Source organism: Mesoplodon mirus (assembly GCF_964341445.2).
Source record: "Mesoplodon mirus genome assembly, chromosome: 5".
Classification (NCBI taxonomy): domain Eukaryota; kingdom Metazoa; phylum Chordata; class Mammalia; order Artiodactyla; family Ziphiidae; genus Mesoplodon; species Mesoplodon mirus.
Window position 1 is genome coordinate 42866964 of NC_138980.1, and position 17833 is coordinate 42884796.

General features: G+C 43.4%; 1 protein-coding gene across 1 annotated transcript in view; it reads right to left on the minus strand.

Moving 5' to 3' along the window:
- The window catches only part of MUC16 (mucin 16, cell surface associated), a gene marked incomplete at its 5' end in the record, with an annotated part of 78960 nt that overhangs the window by 10471 nt on the left and 50656 nt on the right, over positions 1 to 17833 (minus strand). Inside the window, one exon of the mRNA XM_082623241.1 lies at positions 4028 to 4129. Within this exon, the coding sequence (XP_082479367.1) occupies positions 4028 to 4129 (102 nt within the window). The remainder of the gene's footprint in view (positions 1 to 4027; positions 4130 to 17833) is intronic.

Below are 17833 nucleotides of genomic sequence, written 5' to 3' on the forward strand. Positions count from 1 at the left end.
CAGCTTCCCCATGTCTCATGTCAAGGTGTATGCTCCAGCCACACCAAACTTCTTAAAGCCTCCTACAATGACATGTTCTTTCTATATTCTAGGTTATAGACACATGTAGCACAGCTGCCCATCTCTTTCCCCCAACTAGGTCCTGTTCTCCTTCAGATCTCAGTTTCTTCATCACTTTCTCTAGAAAACTTTCCAAGAGAGAACTGTGTATCCCTTATGGGGATTCCCACAGACTTTTGAAATTCCCCTGTTATAGCAGTTATCACAGTGTATCATCAGTGCCTATTTATTTTCATGGCGTATACATTGAATGAATGAATGAATCAACCAATGCATGACTCATAACTGCAGCCTAAGAAGGAAACACAGGATCCTTTACATTCTGTGAGTCTGTTTGTTTCACAGATAGTTTCATTTGTGTCATATTTTAGATTCCACATATAAGTGATATCATATGGTGTTTGTCTTTCTCCTTCTGACTTACTTCACTTGTGTCCCTAAGAGAGGCCTCAGTGCTGTGGCCTCTCCCGCTGCAGAGCACAGGCTCTGAACACGCAGGCTCAGCGGCCATGGCCCACGGGCCCAGCCGCTCCGGGGCATGTGGGATCTTCCCGGACCGGGGCATGAACCCGTGTCCCCTGCATCGGCAGGCGGACTCTCAACCACTGCGCCACCAGGGAAGCCCAATCTTTTTTTTTTTTTTTCCTAAGTAATCTTTAGTTCACTTGATTATGACTTTTTCAGAGACAGAACCTGTGTATTCTATCTCCATGGCCAGAACATGGCTTGGGAGAGAATGGTCACACATACGAGTCTGTTGAATGAATAAATGTGAACTGCAGTGGATCCCCAGATATTAGGGCTGAGATACTCATCTTTCATTTGTTCACTCTTTCATTTCATAGCAGCATTATTCACCATAGCCAAAAGGTGGAGACAGCCTGAGTGTCCATCAAGAGATGAATGGACAGATAAAATGAGCTACATCCATACAATGGAATATTATTCCTCCTAAACAGGAATGAAGTTCTGATATTCACTACAACATGGATGAACCTTGAAGACATTATGCTAAGCAAAATAACCCAGACACAAAAGCAAAAATACTTTGGATGATTCTACTTATATGAAGTATCTATAATAGGCAAATTCATAGAGACAGTAAGTAGATTAGAGGTCGCCAGGGGCTAGAGGGAGTGGGGAAGGGGGAATTCTTGCTTAATGGGTTCACATACCCTGTTCAGGGTGATTGAAAACAGTAGAGGTGGTTGTACAATACTGTCATTGTAATTAATGCTGCTGAATTGTACATTTTAAATGGTTACGATGGCAAATATTATTTCATATATATATATAAATAAATTATATTTGACTGCAATGAAAAAGTTATTCTTACTTGTTCCTGTAGTCACACTCACAGAGGCCAAGGTAGAGGTTCCAGGTGTGGTCACAGGGGCAAAAGGACTTCCAGACAGTGTATTGAAGGTGATTGTGGTCTCGGCCACAGTGAGACCTGAACCTGTGGCAGCTAAATGAGTGGTCTCAACAGTGGTGGTTTTCAGGACAGTGGTTGTACTTAATCCTTCCCCATGACTGGTTTTAGGTGGTGTTGTGGTCTCTGATGCTATCAAGGTCACGGTATCCCCTGTCACGGTCTTGGGAAATTCTGGGAGTCCAACTGAGGTTGCGGATGGTGAGGTTTCTGTTCTCCAGGAAGGTACAGGATAAAGCCCAACAGTTGTTGCAGGGGTCCTGGAAGGACCAAGAACGCCAGGGGAAACAGTCAGAGCGGGGGTACTTGTATTGGCCTCTGTTGTAGGCCTGGTGGCCAGTAAGCCTATGGTCTCTGGTAAACCACGGGAAAGAGCTGAAGTTGAAATAGTTGCGCTGATGTCTGTCCCAGGATGGGTGGAGAGTGAGGCTGTTTCTGCAGGAACACCAAATGAAGCTGTTGGAGTTAGATTAACTCTGGCTGTCTTGGTCACAGTTGTGGTGAAGAGAGAGGATGTTTCTGGTGGACTGAGAGAAACAGTCTGATTTGGAAGAGCTGTACTAGTCCCCAACCCAGGTGGGATGGATGGTGCAGCTGTGATCTCTGGTAAGTGAGGAAAAATAGTTGAAGCAGGAAAACTTGTGCTTGTCTCTGCACTGGAATGGGTGACCAATAAGACTGTGGTTGGTGGTTCACCAGGAGAAAGAGTCAGAGGTACAATAGCCATAGTGGTGTCTGTCTCAGAGCTAGTGACCTGTGAAGTCATGATATCTGGTACACCAGCTGAGACAGTAGGAGTTGGAACAACTGAACTGACTTCTGCCCCAAGACTGGTGGCCACTGAGAATGTGGTGTCTGATTCACTATGGGAAACATTGGGGGTTGTCCTGGGAACAGTCGGTCTGGTCTCTATAGGATGGGTGACCAGTGAAACTGTTGTATTTGGCTTCCCAGGGTAAGCAGTCATAGTTGGAATAGCTGAACTTGTTTCTGTATGGGTGACCCATGAGGCTGTTGTCTCTGGTTTGTGCATGGAATCAGTCAGAGTTGGAAAAGTTGTACTGGTCTCTGCCCCAGAACTGGTAACCAGTGAGGTCACCATCCCTGGCATACCAGGTGAGAGAGTCATAGCTGGGACAGCTGAACTGGCTTTTGCCCCAGGACTGGTGGCCATTGAGAATGTGGTGTCTGATTCATGATGGGAAACATTGGGGGTTGTCCTGGGAATACTTTGGCTGGTCTCTTCAGGATGGGTGACCAGTAAGACTGTTGTATCTGGCTTCCCATGGGAAACAGTCATAATTTGAATAGCTGAACTTGTTTCTGTTCCAGAGTGGGTGACGTGAGAGGCTGTTGTCTCTGGTTTGTGTGGGGAATCAGTTGGAATTGGAAAAGTTGCACTGGTCTCTGCCCCAGAACTTGTGACCAGTGAGGTTACCAGCCCTGGCACAGTAGAGGAGACAGCTGGAGTTGGAGCAGCCGGACTGGTCTGCACCCCAGGTTGAGGGACCAGTGAGGCTGTGGTCACTGGCTCAACAGGAGGAAGTGTCAGACTTGGAATAGCCATACTAGCATCTATCTCAAAACTAGTGGCCTGTGAGGTCACCATATCTGGTATACCAGAGAAGATAGGTTTAGTTGGAACAGCTGAACTGGCTTCTGTCCCAAGGCTGGTGGCCATTGAGGGTGTGCTATGGGAAACATCGGGGGTTGTTCTGGGGACAGTTGGGCTGGATTCTGCAGGTTGGGTGACCAAGGAGACTGTTGACTTTGATTCATGCAGGGACTCAGTCAGAGTTGAAAAGATTATATTGGTGTCTGTCCCAGAACTAATGACCAGTGAGGTCACCATCGCTGGTATGCTAGGTGAGACAGTCATCATTGGAGTGGCTGAAATGGCTTCTGCCCCAGGAATGGTGGCTGCTGAAGATGTGGTGTCTAATTCACTAGGGGAAAAATTCAGAGTTGTTTTGGAAACAGGTGTGCTGGTCTCTGTGGAATGGAGCCATGAGGTTGCTGCATCTGGCTGACCAGGGGAAACAGTCAGAGTTTGATCAACTGAGCTGGTCTCTGTCCCAGAACTAGTAACCAGTGAGGTCACCATCCCCAGTACATTAGAGGAGACAGTTGGAGTTGGAACAGCTGAACTGACTTCTTCCCCAGAACTTGTAGCTGTTGGGGGTGTGCTGTCTGATTCACTATGAGAAACATTCAGGATTTCCCTGGAAACAGTTGGGCTAGTCTCTGCAGGATGGGTGACCCATGAAGTTGTGGTCTCTGGCTCACCAAAGGAAACAGTCAGAGTTGGAACAGCTGCACTGGTCTCTGCCCCAGAACTCGGGACCAGTGAGGGTGTAGTCTGTGGTCCTCTATTGAAAGTAGATGGGGTTGTCATGGGAACTACTGTGCTGGTCTTGTCTCCAGGTCTGGTGACAAATGAGGCTGTCATCTTTGGAACATCTGGGGTTGTGATGATCATTCCTGTTGCGCTTATGCTGGCTGTTTTATCTGATGTCCTAAGGAGAGACAGCATACCTGAAGTGGGAGTAGAGACTCTGGCAGTCAAAGTCACTGTGGAAGTGGTCTTCAGAGCCATGGCAGTGGTCTCTGCCCTCTCTGTTCCTCCTGTTGATAGTCCTGTGAATTGTAGGAGGGACACATGATTACTACTTACTGGGTTGGCAATCGCTTATTTTTTCTCCACATCAGGAAAGGGAGAGAAATGTCTGCCTGGGGTGTGCCAGTGATGCTTCTGGAATGGGAAAAGGAATTATGATTGGCATTCCCTCACCTTACCTGACTCATCTTGGGCTGTAACTCCTCCATGAATTCTTTTTTTGTTTGTTTGTTTAAAAGTATTTATTTAGAACAGGAACAGAATTTTAAAACATCAGACTTCCCTGGTGGTCCTGTGGTTAAGACTCCATACTTCCAATGCAAGGGGCACTAGTTTGATCCCTGGTTGGGGAGCTAAGATCCCACATGCTGTGCGGCGGCCAAGAAAATATATTAAAAAATCAGTTTATGAGTTTATTATAAATATTAAGAGCATGAAAATAAAAAGAGAACAGTGAAAAAACTGAAAATGGAAACCGACATAAGGTTTATTATTTTTTCCTCAGGTAGAAATCAGAATAATAACAACAGAAACAAAACTCAAAAACATAATGGAGTAAAACTTTCCTTAAAAAAAGATCCATGCATGGGACTACCCTGGTACTCCAGTGGTAAAGAATCCACTTTCCAATGCAGGGGACGTGGGTTTGATCCCTGGTCAGGGAACTAAGATCCCACATGCCGTGGGGCAACTAAGCCTGCGTGCTGCAACTACTGAGCTCACAGGCCTCAACAAGAGAGCCTGCATGCCGCAAACTACAGAGCCCATGCATTCTGGACCCCACGCACCACAACTACAGAGCCCACACTCCCTGGAGCCTGTGCACCACAACTAGAGAGAGAAAATCTGCATGCCACAGCTAGAGAGAAGCCCGTGTGCTGCAAAGAAAGATCCTGCATGCCTCAGAGAAGATCCTGCATGCCACAACTAAGACTCAAAGCAGGCAAAAATAAATAAAATAAATAAATCTTTAAAAAAAAAAGATCCATGCACATAAAATGAAAGAGCTCTCTGATATCCGAATAAATCTAATTGCTCTTTTTATTAACTATAGACATAGGTGGCAGCTATATTGCCCAAGTTCAAGAGAGTATAAATACCTCAGGACCATATTGGAATAATCTCTAATCTAAAATGAGTGAAAGTAGGAGAAGGCAGAGAGAAAAAGTATGATCCAGAAAATTAGACCACTGCTCATTTTTTAACCAGAGCTGTGATGATAATTATTTGTTTAGCTTTGAAAAAAATACCTATCTATTCTGAACACACCCTCACAGAGATCCTGAGTCTGTCAATCAGGCTATCATCTGGGCAAGTGTTCTATCACCACAGGCAGTTTCTTCATACGCATCTCTGGTTGGGAACTGACAGTTGAGAATATGATACTGAAATGGAGCAGGACCCTATTGTCTCTGACCCCCACGTCCTCAGCCTGCCTTTTGTCTGTGGAAACACTTTAGCCAAAGAATAAGTTTAATCAGAGAAGTGAGAATAATGCAGAAGCAAAGAAAAGCAGACAAAAAAAGACTAAATGATAGTTTAGTCATTAAGCAAAGTCAAGGACCTTTAGGTCCTTCTCAAGGGCTATGGATAATATTCTGAGCCATATCCTGTGAGCTGTCTTGTAGAGACTGAAACCCCTACCAGGTGGAAGAAATTAACTACATGATGACCAGACCGTAGCCATGACATAAGCTGACACAATTCCAAGAATTTGCCTCAAAGAAATGGAAACAAACCAACCCTAAAACTGAAGATTAACTGTACTTAAAACAATCAAGATGACGCTGGTCAGACCACCGATGACCAATTTCAAGATGACTGTGAGAGCTGACTGTGCTGTTTCTGCATGTAGCCCCCTCCCTCCATCCATAAAAGCTCTTGCCCACTGGTTGTGGGGGTGGGAGTTGGCCTTTGGACAGGAGTCCGCCCTCCCCTCTCCCCACAGTTGCTGGCATCCAAAATAAAGCAAACTTTCCTTTCCACCAAACTTGCCTCTTTATTGGCTTTTGAGCAGTAAGCAGTGGGCCCCACTTTCGGTTACAAATAATAATATAATAACTGGAGACCTCTCATTTGTTAAGTATCCTATATTAATTATCATTTTAAACCTTTAAAATTATGATTACATAGTAATCACTTTTATTTTATGGATGAAAGAGCCGATCCTCAGGGAGGTTAAAATTTTTAGATAGTACGTCCGAAGACTTGACTTTATTTAATGCACCCAATACCTATTTTGATGTAGATATTTCTCCCCGCACTTTACAGATAAGAGGTTAAACAATATATCCAAGATCATCAAGTAAGTAGCTACTGGAACCAGTACGCAGAGATTTTTGATATTTAATTACATCTAGAGTGTCAAGACCAGGATTTAAACTGTAGTTCATGTAAGTCTAAGAACTTTACCTTTTTTGATAAACTATTCAGGAAGTGAGAAGGAGATCCTGGGAAGTTTGGCCAAGCATAGATAACCCACAAGACTGTGGTTAACATTGCCATTCGCTAAGGAATGAGGTTACAAATGGATTAAAAAAAATTTTTTTTTTGGCTGCGTTGGGTCTTTGTTGCTGCACTCGGGCTTTCTCTAGTTGCGGCGAGTGGGGGCTACTCTTCGTTGCGGTGCGCGGGCTTCTCATTGTGGTGGCATCTCGTTGCAGAGCATGGGCCCTAGGGTGCGCAGGCTTCCGTAGTTGCGGCGTGTGGGCTCAGTAGTTGTGACGCATGAGCTTAGTTGCCCCACGGCATGTGGGATCTTCCTGAACCAGGGCTTGAACCCATGTCCCCTGCATTAGCAGGTGGATTCTTAACCACTGCGCCACCAGGGAAGTCCCACACAAATGGATTTTTTTTTTAAACATTTTTATTGGAGTATAATTGCTTTACAAGGTTGTGTTAGTTTCTGCTCTATAACAAAGTGAATCAGCTATACGCATACATATATCCCCATATCCCCTCCCTCTTGCATCTCCCTCCCACCCTCCCTATCCCACCCCTCTAGGTGGTCACAGAGCACCGAGCTGATCTCCCTGTGCTATGCGGCTGCTTCCCACTAGCCATCCATTTTACATTTGGTAGTGTATATAATGTCAATGCCACTCTCTCACTTTGTCCTAGCTTACCCTTCCTCCTCCGCGTGTCCTCAAGTCCATTCTCTATGTCTGAGTCTTTATTCCTGTCCTGACCCTAGATTCTTCAGAACATTTTTTTTTTTTTTAGATTCCATACAGATGTGTTAGCATACGGTATTTGTCTTTCTCTTTCTGACTTACTTCACTCTGTATGACAGACTGTAGGTCCATCCACCTCAATACAAATAACTCAGTTTTGTTTCTTTTTATGGCTGAGTAATATGCCATTGTATATATGTGCCACATCTTTACCCATTCATCTGTTGATGGACACTTAGGTTGCTTCCATGTCCTGGCTATTGTAAACAGTGCTGCAGTGAATATTGTGGTACATGTCTCTTTTTTAATGATGGTTTTCTCAGGGTATATGCCCAGTAGTGGGATTGCTGGGTCGTATAGTAGTTCTATTTTTAGTTTTTAAAGGAACCTCCATACTGTTTTTCAAAGTGGCTGTATCAATTTACATTCCTACCAAGAGTGCAAGAAGGTTCCCTTTTCTCCACATCCTCTCCAGCATTTGTTGTTTGTAGATTTTTTGATGATTGCCATTCTGACTGGTGTGAGGTGATACCTCATTGTAGTTTTGATTTGCATTTCTCTAATGATTAGTGATGTTGAGCATCCTTTCATGTGTTTGTTGTCAATCTGTATATCTTCTTTGGAGAAATGTCTATTTAGGTCTTCTGCCCATTTTTGGATTGGGGTGTTTGTTTTTTTGTTATTGAGCTGCATGAGCTGCTTGTATATTTTGGAGATTAATCCTTTGTCTGTTGCTTCATTTGCAAATATTTTCTCCCATTAAGAGGGCTGTCTTTTCATCTTTTTTTTTTTTTGCCTTATAACAAATTTAATCAGTTATACATATACATATGTTTCCATATCCCCTCCCTTTTGCGTCTCCCTCCCATCCTCCCTATCCCACCCCTCCAGGCGGTCACAAAGCACCGAGCTGATCTCCCTGTGCTATGCAGCTGCTTCCCACTAGCTATCTACCTTACGCTTGGTAGTGTATATATGTCCATGCCGCTCTTTCACTTTGTCACAGCTTACCCTTCCCCCTCCCCATATCCTCAAGTCCATTCTCTAGTAGGTCTGTGTCTTTATTCCTGTCTTACCCCTATGTTCTTCATGACATTTTTTTTTCTTAAATTCCATATATATGTGTTAGCATACAGTATTTGTCTTTCTCTTTCTGACCTACTTCACTCTGTATGACAGACTCTAGGTCTATCCACCTCATTACAAATAGCTCAATTTCATTTCTTTTTATGGCTGAGTAATATTCCATTGTATATATGTGCCACATCTTCTTTATCCATTCATCCGATGATGGACACTTAGGTTGTTTCCATCTCCGGACTATTGTAAATAGGGCTGCTATGAACATTTTGGTACATGTCTCTTTTTGAATTATGGTTTTCTCAGGGTATATGCCCAGTGGTGGGATTGCTGGGTCATATGGTAGTTCTATTTGTAGTTTTTTAAGGAACCTCCATACCGTTCTCCATAGTGGCTGTACCAATTCACATTCCCACCAGCAGTGCAAGAGTGTTCCCTTTTTCCACACCCTCTCCAGCATTTATTGTTTCTAGATTTTTTGATGATGGCCATTCTGACTGGTGTGAGATGATATCTCATTGTAGTTTTGATTTGCATTTCTCTAATGAGTAAAGATGTTGAGCATCCTTTCATGTGTTTGTTGGCAGTCTGTATATCTTCTGTGGAGAAATGTCTATTTAGGTCTTCTGCCCATTTTTGGATTGGGTTGTTTGTTTTTTTGTTATTGAGCTGCATGAGCTGCTTATAAATTTTGGAGATTAATCCTTTGTCAGTTGCTTCATTTGCAAATATTTTCTCCCATTCTGAGGGTTGTCTTTTGGTCTTGTTTATGGTTTCCTTTGCTGTGCAAAAGCTTTTAAGTTTCATTAGGTCCCATGTGTTTATTTTTGTCTTTATTTCCATTTCTCTAGGAGGTGGGTCAAAAAGGATCTTGCTGTGATTTATGTCATAGAGTGTTCTGCCTATGTTTTCCTCTAAGAGTTTGATAGTGTCTGGCCTTACATTTAGGTCTTTAATCCATTTTGAGCTTATTTTTGTGTATGGTGTTAGGGAGTGATCTAATCTCATACTTTTACATGTCCCTATCCGGTTTTCCCAGCACCACTTATTGAAGAGACTGTCCTTTCTCCACTGTACATTCCTGCCTCCTTTATCAAAGATAAGGTGACCATATGTCCGTGGGTTTAATTCTGGGCTTTCTATCCTGTTCCATTGATCTATCTTTCTGTTTTTGTGCCAGTACCATACTGTCTTGATTACTGTAGCTTTGTAGTATAGTCTGAAGTCAGGGAGCCTGATTCCTCCAGCTCCATTTTTCGTTCTCAAGATTGCTTTGGCTATTCGGGGTCTTTTGTGTTTCCATACAAATTGTGAAATTTTTTGTTCTAGTTCTGTGAAAAATGCCAGTGGTAGTTTGATAGGGATTGCATTGAATCTGTAGATTGCTTTGGGTAGTAGAGTCATTTTCACAATGTTGATTCTTCCAATCCAAGAACATGATACATCTCTCCATCTATTTGTATCATCTTTAATTTCTTTCATCAGTGTCTTATAATTTTCTGCATACAGGTCTTTTGTCTCCTTAGGTAGGTTTATTCCTAGATATTTTATTCTTTTTGTTGCAATGGTAAATGGGAGTGTTTCCTTGATTTCACTTTCAGATTTTTCATCATTAGTATATAGGAATGCCAGAGATTTCTGTGCATTAATTTTGTATCCTGCAACTTGACCAAATTCATTGATTAACTCTAGTAGTTTTCTGGTAGCATCTTTAGGATTCTCTATGTATAGTATCATGTCATCTGCAAACAGTGACAGCTTTACTTCTTCTTTTCCGATTTGGATTCCTTTTATTTCCTTTTCTTCTCTGATTGCTGTGGCTAAAACTTCCAAAACTAGGTTGAATAAGAGTGGTGAGAGTGGGCAACCTTGTCTTGTTCCTGATCTTAGTGGAAATGGTTTCAGTTTTTCACCATTGAGGACGATGCTGGCTGTGGGTTTGTCATATATGGCCTTTATTATGTTGAGGAAAGTTCCCTCTATGCCTACTTTCTGCAGGGTTTTTATCATAAATGGGTGTTGAATTTTGTCGAAAGCTTTCTCTGCATCTATTGAGATGATCATATGGTTTTTCTCCTTCAGTTTGTTAATATGGTGTATCACGTTGATTGATTTGCGTATATTGAAGAATCCTTGCATTCCTGGAATAAACCCCACTTGATCATGGTGTAGGATCCTTTTAATGTGCTGTTGGATTCTGTTTGCTAGTATTTGGTTGAGGATTTTTGCATCTATGTTCATCAGTGATATTGGCCTGTAGTTTTCTTTCTTTGTGACATCCTTGTCTGGTTTTGGTATCAAGGTGATGGTGGCCTCGTAGAATGAGTTTGGGAGTGTTCCTCCCTCTGCTATATTTTGGAAGAGTTTCAGAAGGATAGGTGTTAGCTCTTCTCTAAATGCTTGATAGAATTCGCCTGTGAAGCCATCTGGTCCTGGGCTTTTGTTTGTTGGAAGATTTTTTATCACAGTTTCAATTTCAGTGCTTGTGATTGGTCTGTTCATATTTTCTATTTCTTCCTGATTCAGTCTTGGCAGGTTGTGCATTTCTAAGAATTTGTCCATTTCTTCCAGGTTGTCCATTTTATTGGCATAGAGTTGCTTATAGTAATCTCTCATGATCTTTTGTATTTCTGCAGTGTCAGTTGTTACTTCTCCTTTTTCATTTCTAATTCTATTGATTTGAGTCTTCTCCCTTTTTTTCTTGATGAGTCTGGCTAATGGTTTATCAATTTTGTTTATCTTCTCAAAGAACCAGCTTTTAGTTTTATTGATCTTTGCTATCGTTTCCTTCATTTCTTTTTCATTTATTTCTGATCTGATTTTTATGATTTCTTTCCTTCTGCTAACTTTGGGATGTTTTTGTTCTTCTTTCTCTAATTGCTTTAGGTGCAAGGTTAGGTTGTTTATTCGAGATGTTTCCTGTTTCTTAAGGTAGGATTGTATTGCTATAAACTTCCCTCTTAGAACTGCTTTTGCTGCATCCCATAGGTTTTGGGTCGTCGTATCTCCATTGTCATTTGTTTCTAGGTATTTTTTAATTTCCTCTTTGATTTCTTCAGTGATCACTTCGTTATTAAGTAGTGTATTGTTTAGCCTCCATGTGTTTGTATTTTTTACAGATCTTTTCCTGTAATTGATATCTAGTCTCATAGCATTGTGGTCGGAAAAGATACTTGATACAATTTCAATTTTCTTAAATTTACCAAGGCTTGATTTGTGACCCAAGATATGATCTATCCTGGAGAATGTTCCATGAGCACTTGAGAAAAATGTGTATTCTGTTGTTTTTGGATGGAATGTCCTATAAATATCAATTAAGTCCATCTTGTTTAATGTATCATTTAAAGCTTGTGTTTCCTTATTTATTTTCATTTTGGATGATCTGTCCATTGGTGAAAGTGGGGTGTTAAAGTCCCCTACTATGAGTGTGTTACTGTCGATTTCTCCTTTTATGGCTGTTAGTATTTGCCTTATGTATTGAGGTGCTCCTATGTTTGGTGCATAAATATTTACAATAGTTATATCTTCTTCTTGGATCGATCCCTTGATCATTATGTAGTGTCCTTCTTTGTCTCTTCTAGTAGTCTTTACTTTAAAGTCTATTTTGTCTGATATGAGAATTGCTACTCCAGCTTTCTTTTGGTTTCCATTTGCATGGAATATCTTTTTCCATCCCCTTACTTTCAGTCTGTATGTGTCCCTAGGTCTGAAGTGGGTCTCTTGTAGACAGCATATATATGGGTCTTGTTTTTGTATCCATTCAGCCAATCTGTGTCTTTTGGTGGGAGCATTTAGTCCATTTACATTTAAGGTAATTATTGATATGTATGTTCCTGTTCCCATTTTCTTAATTGTTTTGGGTTCGTTATTGTAGGTCTTTTACTTCTGTTGTGTTTCTTGCCTAGAGAAGTTCCTTTAGCATTTGTTGTAAAGCTGGTTTGGTGGTGCTGAACTCTCTCAGCTTTTGCTTGTCTGTAAACGTTTTAATTTCTCCATCAAATCTGAATGAGATCCTTGCTGGGTAGAGTAATCTTGGTTGCAGGTTTTTCTCCTTCATCACTTTAATTATGTCCTGCCACTCCCTTCTGGCTTGTAGAGTTTCTGCTGAGAGATCAGCTGTTATCCTGATGGGGATTCCCTTGTGTGTTATTTGTTGTTTTTGCCTTGCTGCTTTTAATATGATTTCTTTGTGTTTAATTTTTGACAGTTTGATTAATATGTGTCTTGGCGTATTTCTCCTTGGATTTATTCTGTATGGGACTCTCTGTGCCTCCTGGACTTGATTAACTATTTCCTTTCCCATATTAGGGAAGTTTTCAACTATAATCTCTTCAAATATTTTCTCAGTCCCTTTCTTTTTCTCTTCTTCTTCTGGAATCCCTATAATTCGAATGTTGGTGCGTTTAATGTTGTCCCAGAGGTCTCTGAGACTGTCCTCTGTTCTTTTCATTCTTTTTTCTTTATTTTGCTCTGCTGCAGTTATTTCCACTATTTTATCTTCCACCTCACTTATCCGTTCTTCTGCCTCAGTTATTCTGCTATTGATCCCATCTAGAGTATTTTTTATTTCATGTATTGTGTTTTTAATCGATGCTTGATTCATCTTTAGTTCTTCTAGGTCCTTGTTAACTGTTTCTTGCATTTTGTCTATTCTATTTCCAAGATTTTGGATCTGGGAAATAGAATCTTGGATCATCTTTACCATCATTATTCTGAATTCTTTTTCAGGTAGACTGCCTATTACCTCTTCATTTGTTAGATCTGGTGGGTTTTTATCTTGCTCCTTCTCCTGCTGTGTGTTTTTCTGTCTTCTCATTTTGCTTATGTTACTGTGTTTGGGGTCTCCTTTTTGCAGGCTGCAGGTTCGTAGTTCCCGTTGATTTTGGTGTCTGTCCCCAGTGGCTAAGGTTGGTTTAGTGGGTTGTGTAGGCTTCCTGGTGGAGGGGACTAGTGCCTGTGTTCTGGTGGATGAGGCTGGATCTTGTCTTTCTGGTGGGCAGGTCCACGTCTGGTGGTGTGTTTTGGGCTGTCTGCAGACTTTTTATGAGTTTAGGCCACCTCTCTGCTAATGGGTGGCGTTGTGTTCCTGTCTTGCTAGTTGTTTGGCTTAGGGTGTCCAGCACTGTAGCTTGCTGGTCGTTGAGTGAAGCTGGGTGCTGGTGTTGAGATGGAGATCTCTGGAAGATTTTTGCCGTTTGATATTATGTGGAGCTGGGAGGTCTCTTGTGGACCAGTGTCCTGAAGTTGGCTCTCCCACCTCAGAGGCACAGCACTGACTCCGGGCTCCTCAATTTGGGATGATGTGTTGTCTATTCATGTATTCCACAGATGCAGGGTACATCAAGTTGATTGTGGAGCTTTAATCCGCTGCTTCTGAGGCTGCTGGGAGAGGTTTCCCTTTCTCTTCTTTGTTCTCACAGCTCCTGGGTCTCAGCTTTGGATTTGGCCCCGCCTCTGCGTGTAGGTCGCCGGAGGGCGTCTGTTCTTCGCTCAGGCAGGACAGGGTTAAAGGAGCAGCCTCTTCGGGGACTCTGGCTCACTCAGGCCGGGCGGGAGGGAGGGGCACGGAGTGCGGGGCGAGCCTGCAGCGGCAAAGGTCGGCGTGACGTTGCACCAGCCCGAGGCGCGCCGTGCGTTCTCCCAGGGAAGCCGCCCCTGGATCCCGGGACCCCGGCAGTGGCGGGCTGCACAGGCTCCCGGAAGGGCGGTGTGGGCAGTGACCTGCGCTCGCACACAGGCTTCTTGGCGGCGGCAGCAGCAGCCCCAGCGTTCCACGCCCGTCTCTGGGCTCCGCGCTTTCAGTCGCGACTCGCGCCCGTCTGTGGAGCCCCTTTAAGCAGCGCTCTTAATCCCCTCTCCTCGCGCACCAGGAAACCAAGAGGGAAGAAAAAGTCTCTTGCCTCTTCGGCAGCTCCAGAGTTTTCCCGGACTCCCTCCCGGCTAGCTGTGGCACATTAGCCCCCTTCAGGCTGAGTTCTCGCCGCCAGCCCCAGTCCTCTCCCTGCGCTCTGACCGAAGCCCGAGCCTCAGCTTCCAGCGCTGCGCGCCCCGGCGGGCGAGCAGACAAGCCTCTCGGGCTGGTGAGTGCCGCTCGGCACCGATCCTCTGTGTGGGGATCTCTCCGCTTTGCCCTACCCAGGTATGTGGGGTGTTTCTTGCCTTTTGGGAGGTCTGGGGTCTTCTGCCAGCGTTCAGTAGGTGTTCTGTAGGAGTTGTTCCACGTGTAGCTGTATTTCTGGTGTATCCGTGGGGAGGAAGGTGATCTCCGCGTCTTACTCTTCCGCCATCTTACCCGGAAGCTCACAAATGGATTTTTTTAAATGGGTTTCAGGGTTGGGTTTTTTTTGTATTTATAAAACAAAGTTCTCAAAGTTCTAGTCACTTTCTATAATTTCTCTTATATATTTATTGTCTCCTCAATGCATATCAGTCAGAGAAGTAGATGTGGGAACTCCTCCATGAATTCTTGACCACCCCCTGTTCCCAGATGTTCTCTGTACTCTCCCTCTGAGTCTTTGTTCAAGCTGTTTTCTCTACCTGCCATGCCCATCTCTCATAGGATTTATGTTCTGCCCTTCTTCAAACCCTAGCTCAAATCTACCTTTACAAATCCATGTAGGAATCCACCTCTCCCTTCTCAATGTTTCCTCATCATACTGTCTGAACCTGCACTGTACCACCTCTCCCAGTCTGCCTGGTAATTTCTACTAATGTCTGACTGCTTGGCATATTGTAGGTGCTCAACAAATATTTGTTGAATGAATGAATGAATGAATGAACAAATACATGGATGAATATGCACATTAGCAGGTCTCCTCTGACTTGAGAGAGATCATGTATCTTTGTGCTTAAGAGCTTGGGCTCTTACACCACATTAGTGTTCTGGCTCCTCCACTAAACAGATGTGTGGCTCTTTAAGTTGTCAGATCTTGCTAGACCTCCATTTTCTTATCTATAAAGTAGGAATAAGTACAGTGGTCATCTCAGAGTCTTGATAAAAATGCACCAAGCACAATGCCTCCTGTTTTGTAATAAGATGTTACCACTACTACCACTACTATTTATCTACTATTACCACTGTTATTACTACTCTTGCTACTACCTACTACTACTACTCTTATTACTCTCACTGCCTCTACCTACATTTCTGCTGTTATTACTACTGTTACTACTACCACTGCCACTACCTAACATTACTGCTGTTACTACTACTGTTACCACCTATTACTACTGTTATTGCTGTTACTGCTACTATTACCACCTATTACTACTGTTACTACCACCAGTACTACTACTGTCTACTATTATCTACTATTGCTAGAGTTATTACTACTGTTACTACTCTCACTGCCTCTACCTGCCATTTCTGCTGTTATTAATACTGTTAATGCTACCACTGCTGCTACCAACCATTACTGCTGTTACTACTACTATTACCACCTATTACTGCTGTTATTGCTACGACTGCTGCTGCTGCCTGCTATTACCTACTATTGCTAGAGTTATTGCTACTGTTAGTAGCTACAACCACACATTATTACTACTCCTACTCTTTGGACTTCTAATATACAATAAATGTTTACTGAATTGAATTTGCCAGGAACCGTGCTAGCTGGCCAAGGTGACTGGAATTCAGTCTCTGAGGAAGAGTAGAGTGACATTGGCTGAGACAGCAGCTACTGACCAGGCCTTCAGATAAAGGTCCCCAGGAAGGAGGAAGAACTACAAGGAGGCTTCTCTATAAAGACCACAAAGCCTACTGGAGGTTGCTGCAGGGAGAGGGACAAAAGGAGGAGGATTTGGACTCTGATGGTGGAACAATGTCCTTGTGTTGCTGGGTATACCCTAAAAAACATATCTCCAAGAGTAGACGTCCTAATGTGTTTAATATGTATTTGATGATGAAGATGATGATGTTGATGATGAGGAGCAAATTACCTAACATGCCTTGTATTTTTGAGCCTCACAAGAACACTGAGTGTATATCCTATTATTGTTGTCATTTTACAGACCAGGGAAAAGACAGAAACTCAGAGATTATCATTTGCCAAGATCACACAGCTACTGACTGATAGTGTGGAAATTTGAACATAGTTCTCTCTGAATCCTAGACCTATGCTCTCAACCACTGCAGGTTATTAATTCCCTAACCGAGTTTCAGGATCTCGTGGGGGCCAGGATGGAAAGGAAGGATGTAAGGAGAAAATGACCATGGAGGGTGGGGTCCTCAGGATTCTCTAATTTAGTGGTCTCAGCCTGGGGCAGTTTTGCTCCCAGGAGACACTTGGCAATGTCAGGAGACATTTTTGGTTGTCACAGCTGTGTGTATATGGAGGGTGCTACTGGCATCCCGTGAGCAGAGGCCAGGGATGTTGTTGAACATCCTACAGCCCCCTGAAACAAGTAGTTATCTGCCCAAAATATCGATAGTACTGAGGTTGAGAAATCCCGCTCTATATTGAAAGAAGCCAATGAATATGGTTAGCTATCCCTCATAAACTTTGCCATCTAAATATTGGTTATCACCTGAGGCTCAGTGATCCATTTCCAAGTGATCTGGTGTAGCCAACTGGCAATGCCTCACTCATATCGCGTAAGCACTCACTGCTGCAGTACGTAATCACAACGGGATCCTAATGCAGCCCCTGTAGCTCTGCACCTAAGGGCTTTCACTTAGCCTGTGTGTCCGGCAGGCTGGAAGTGCTGAGGGTTACCTCCAGGACCAAGCAGCCCATGGCCAACAATGGAAGGAAGTTGAATGATAAACACTCCAGCCACTTGGCCAGGTGAGGTGTTCTATGCTGTCTCCTAGAGGTCCCTAGTGGAACTGACACTCTTTTGCCCAAAACTGTGACCTGCTCAGGAAAGCACCTTGCATTGACTTCCTTTCCTTCTCTTCTCCAGCGCTTCCTGGGACCACCCCCCACCTAAAATAAACTACTTGCCCCCATCCTTACCTCATGTCTGCTTCTGGAGGGAGACAACCAAAGATACCTGGGTCACAGGATAAGACTAATAACCTGACTGGTGGTGACTCTGTCCAAAGCCTGAATCTGGCAAAAAGCTTCCAAAATGTACTGGTAAAATGGTCTGGTCTCTAAAAATGTTGGAAAATGGGACATCCCTGGTGGCGCAGTGGTTAAGAATCCGCCTGCCAATGCAGGGGACACGGGTTCGACCCCTGGTCCATGAAGATCCCGCATGCCGCGGAGCAACTAAGCCTGTGCACCACAACTACAGAGCCTGCACTCTAGAGCCCCCGAGCCACAACTACTGAGACCACGTGCCACAACTACTGAAACCTTCATGCCTAGAGCCCATGCTCTGCAACAAGAGAAGCCACTGCAATGAGAAGCCCACACACCGCAATGAAGAGTAGCCCCTGCTGGACGCAACTAGAGAAAGCCCACGTGCAGCACCGAAGACCCAAAGCAGCCAAAAATAAATAAACAGATAAATAAATAAATAAAT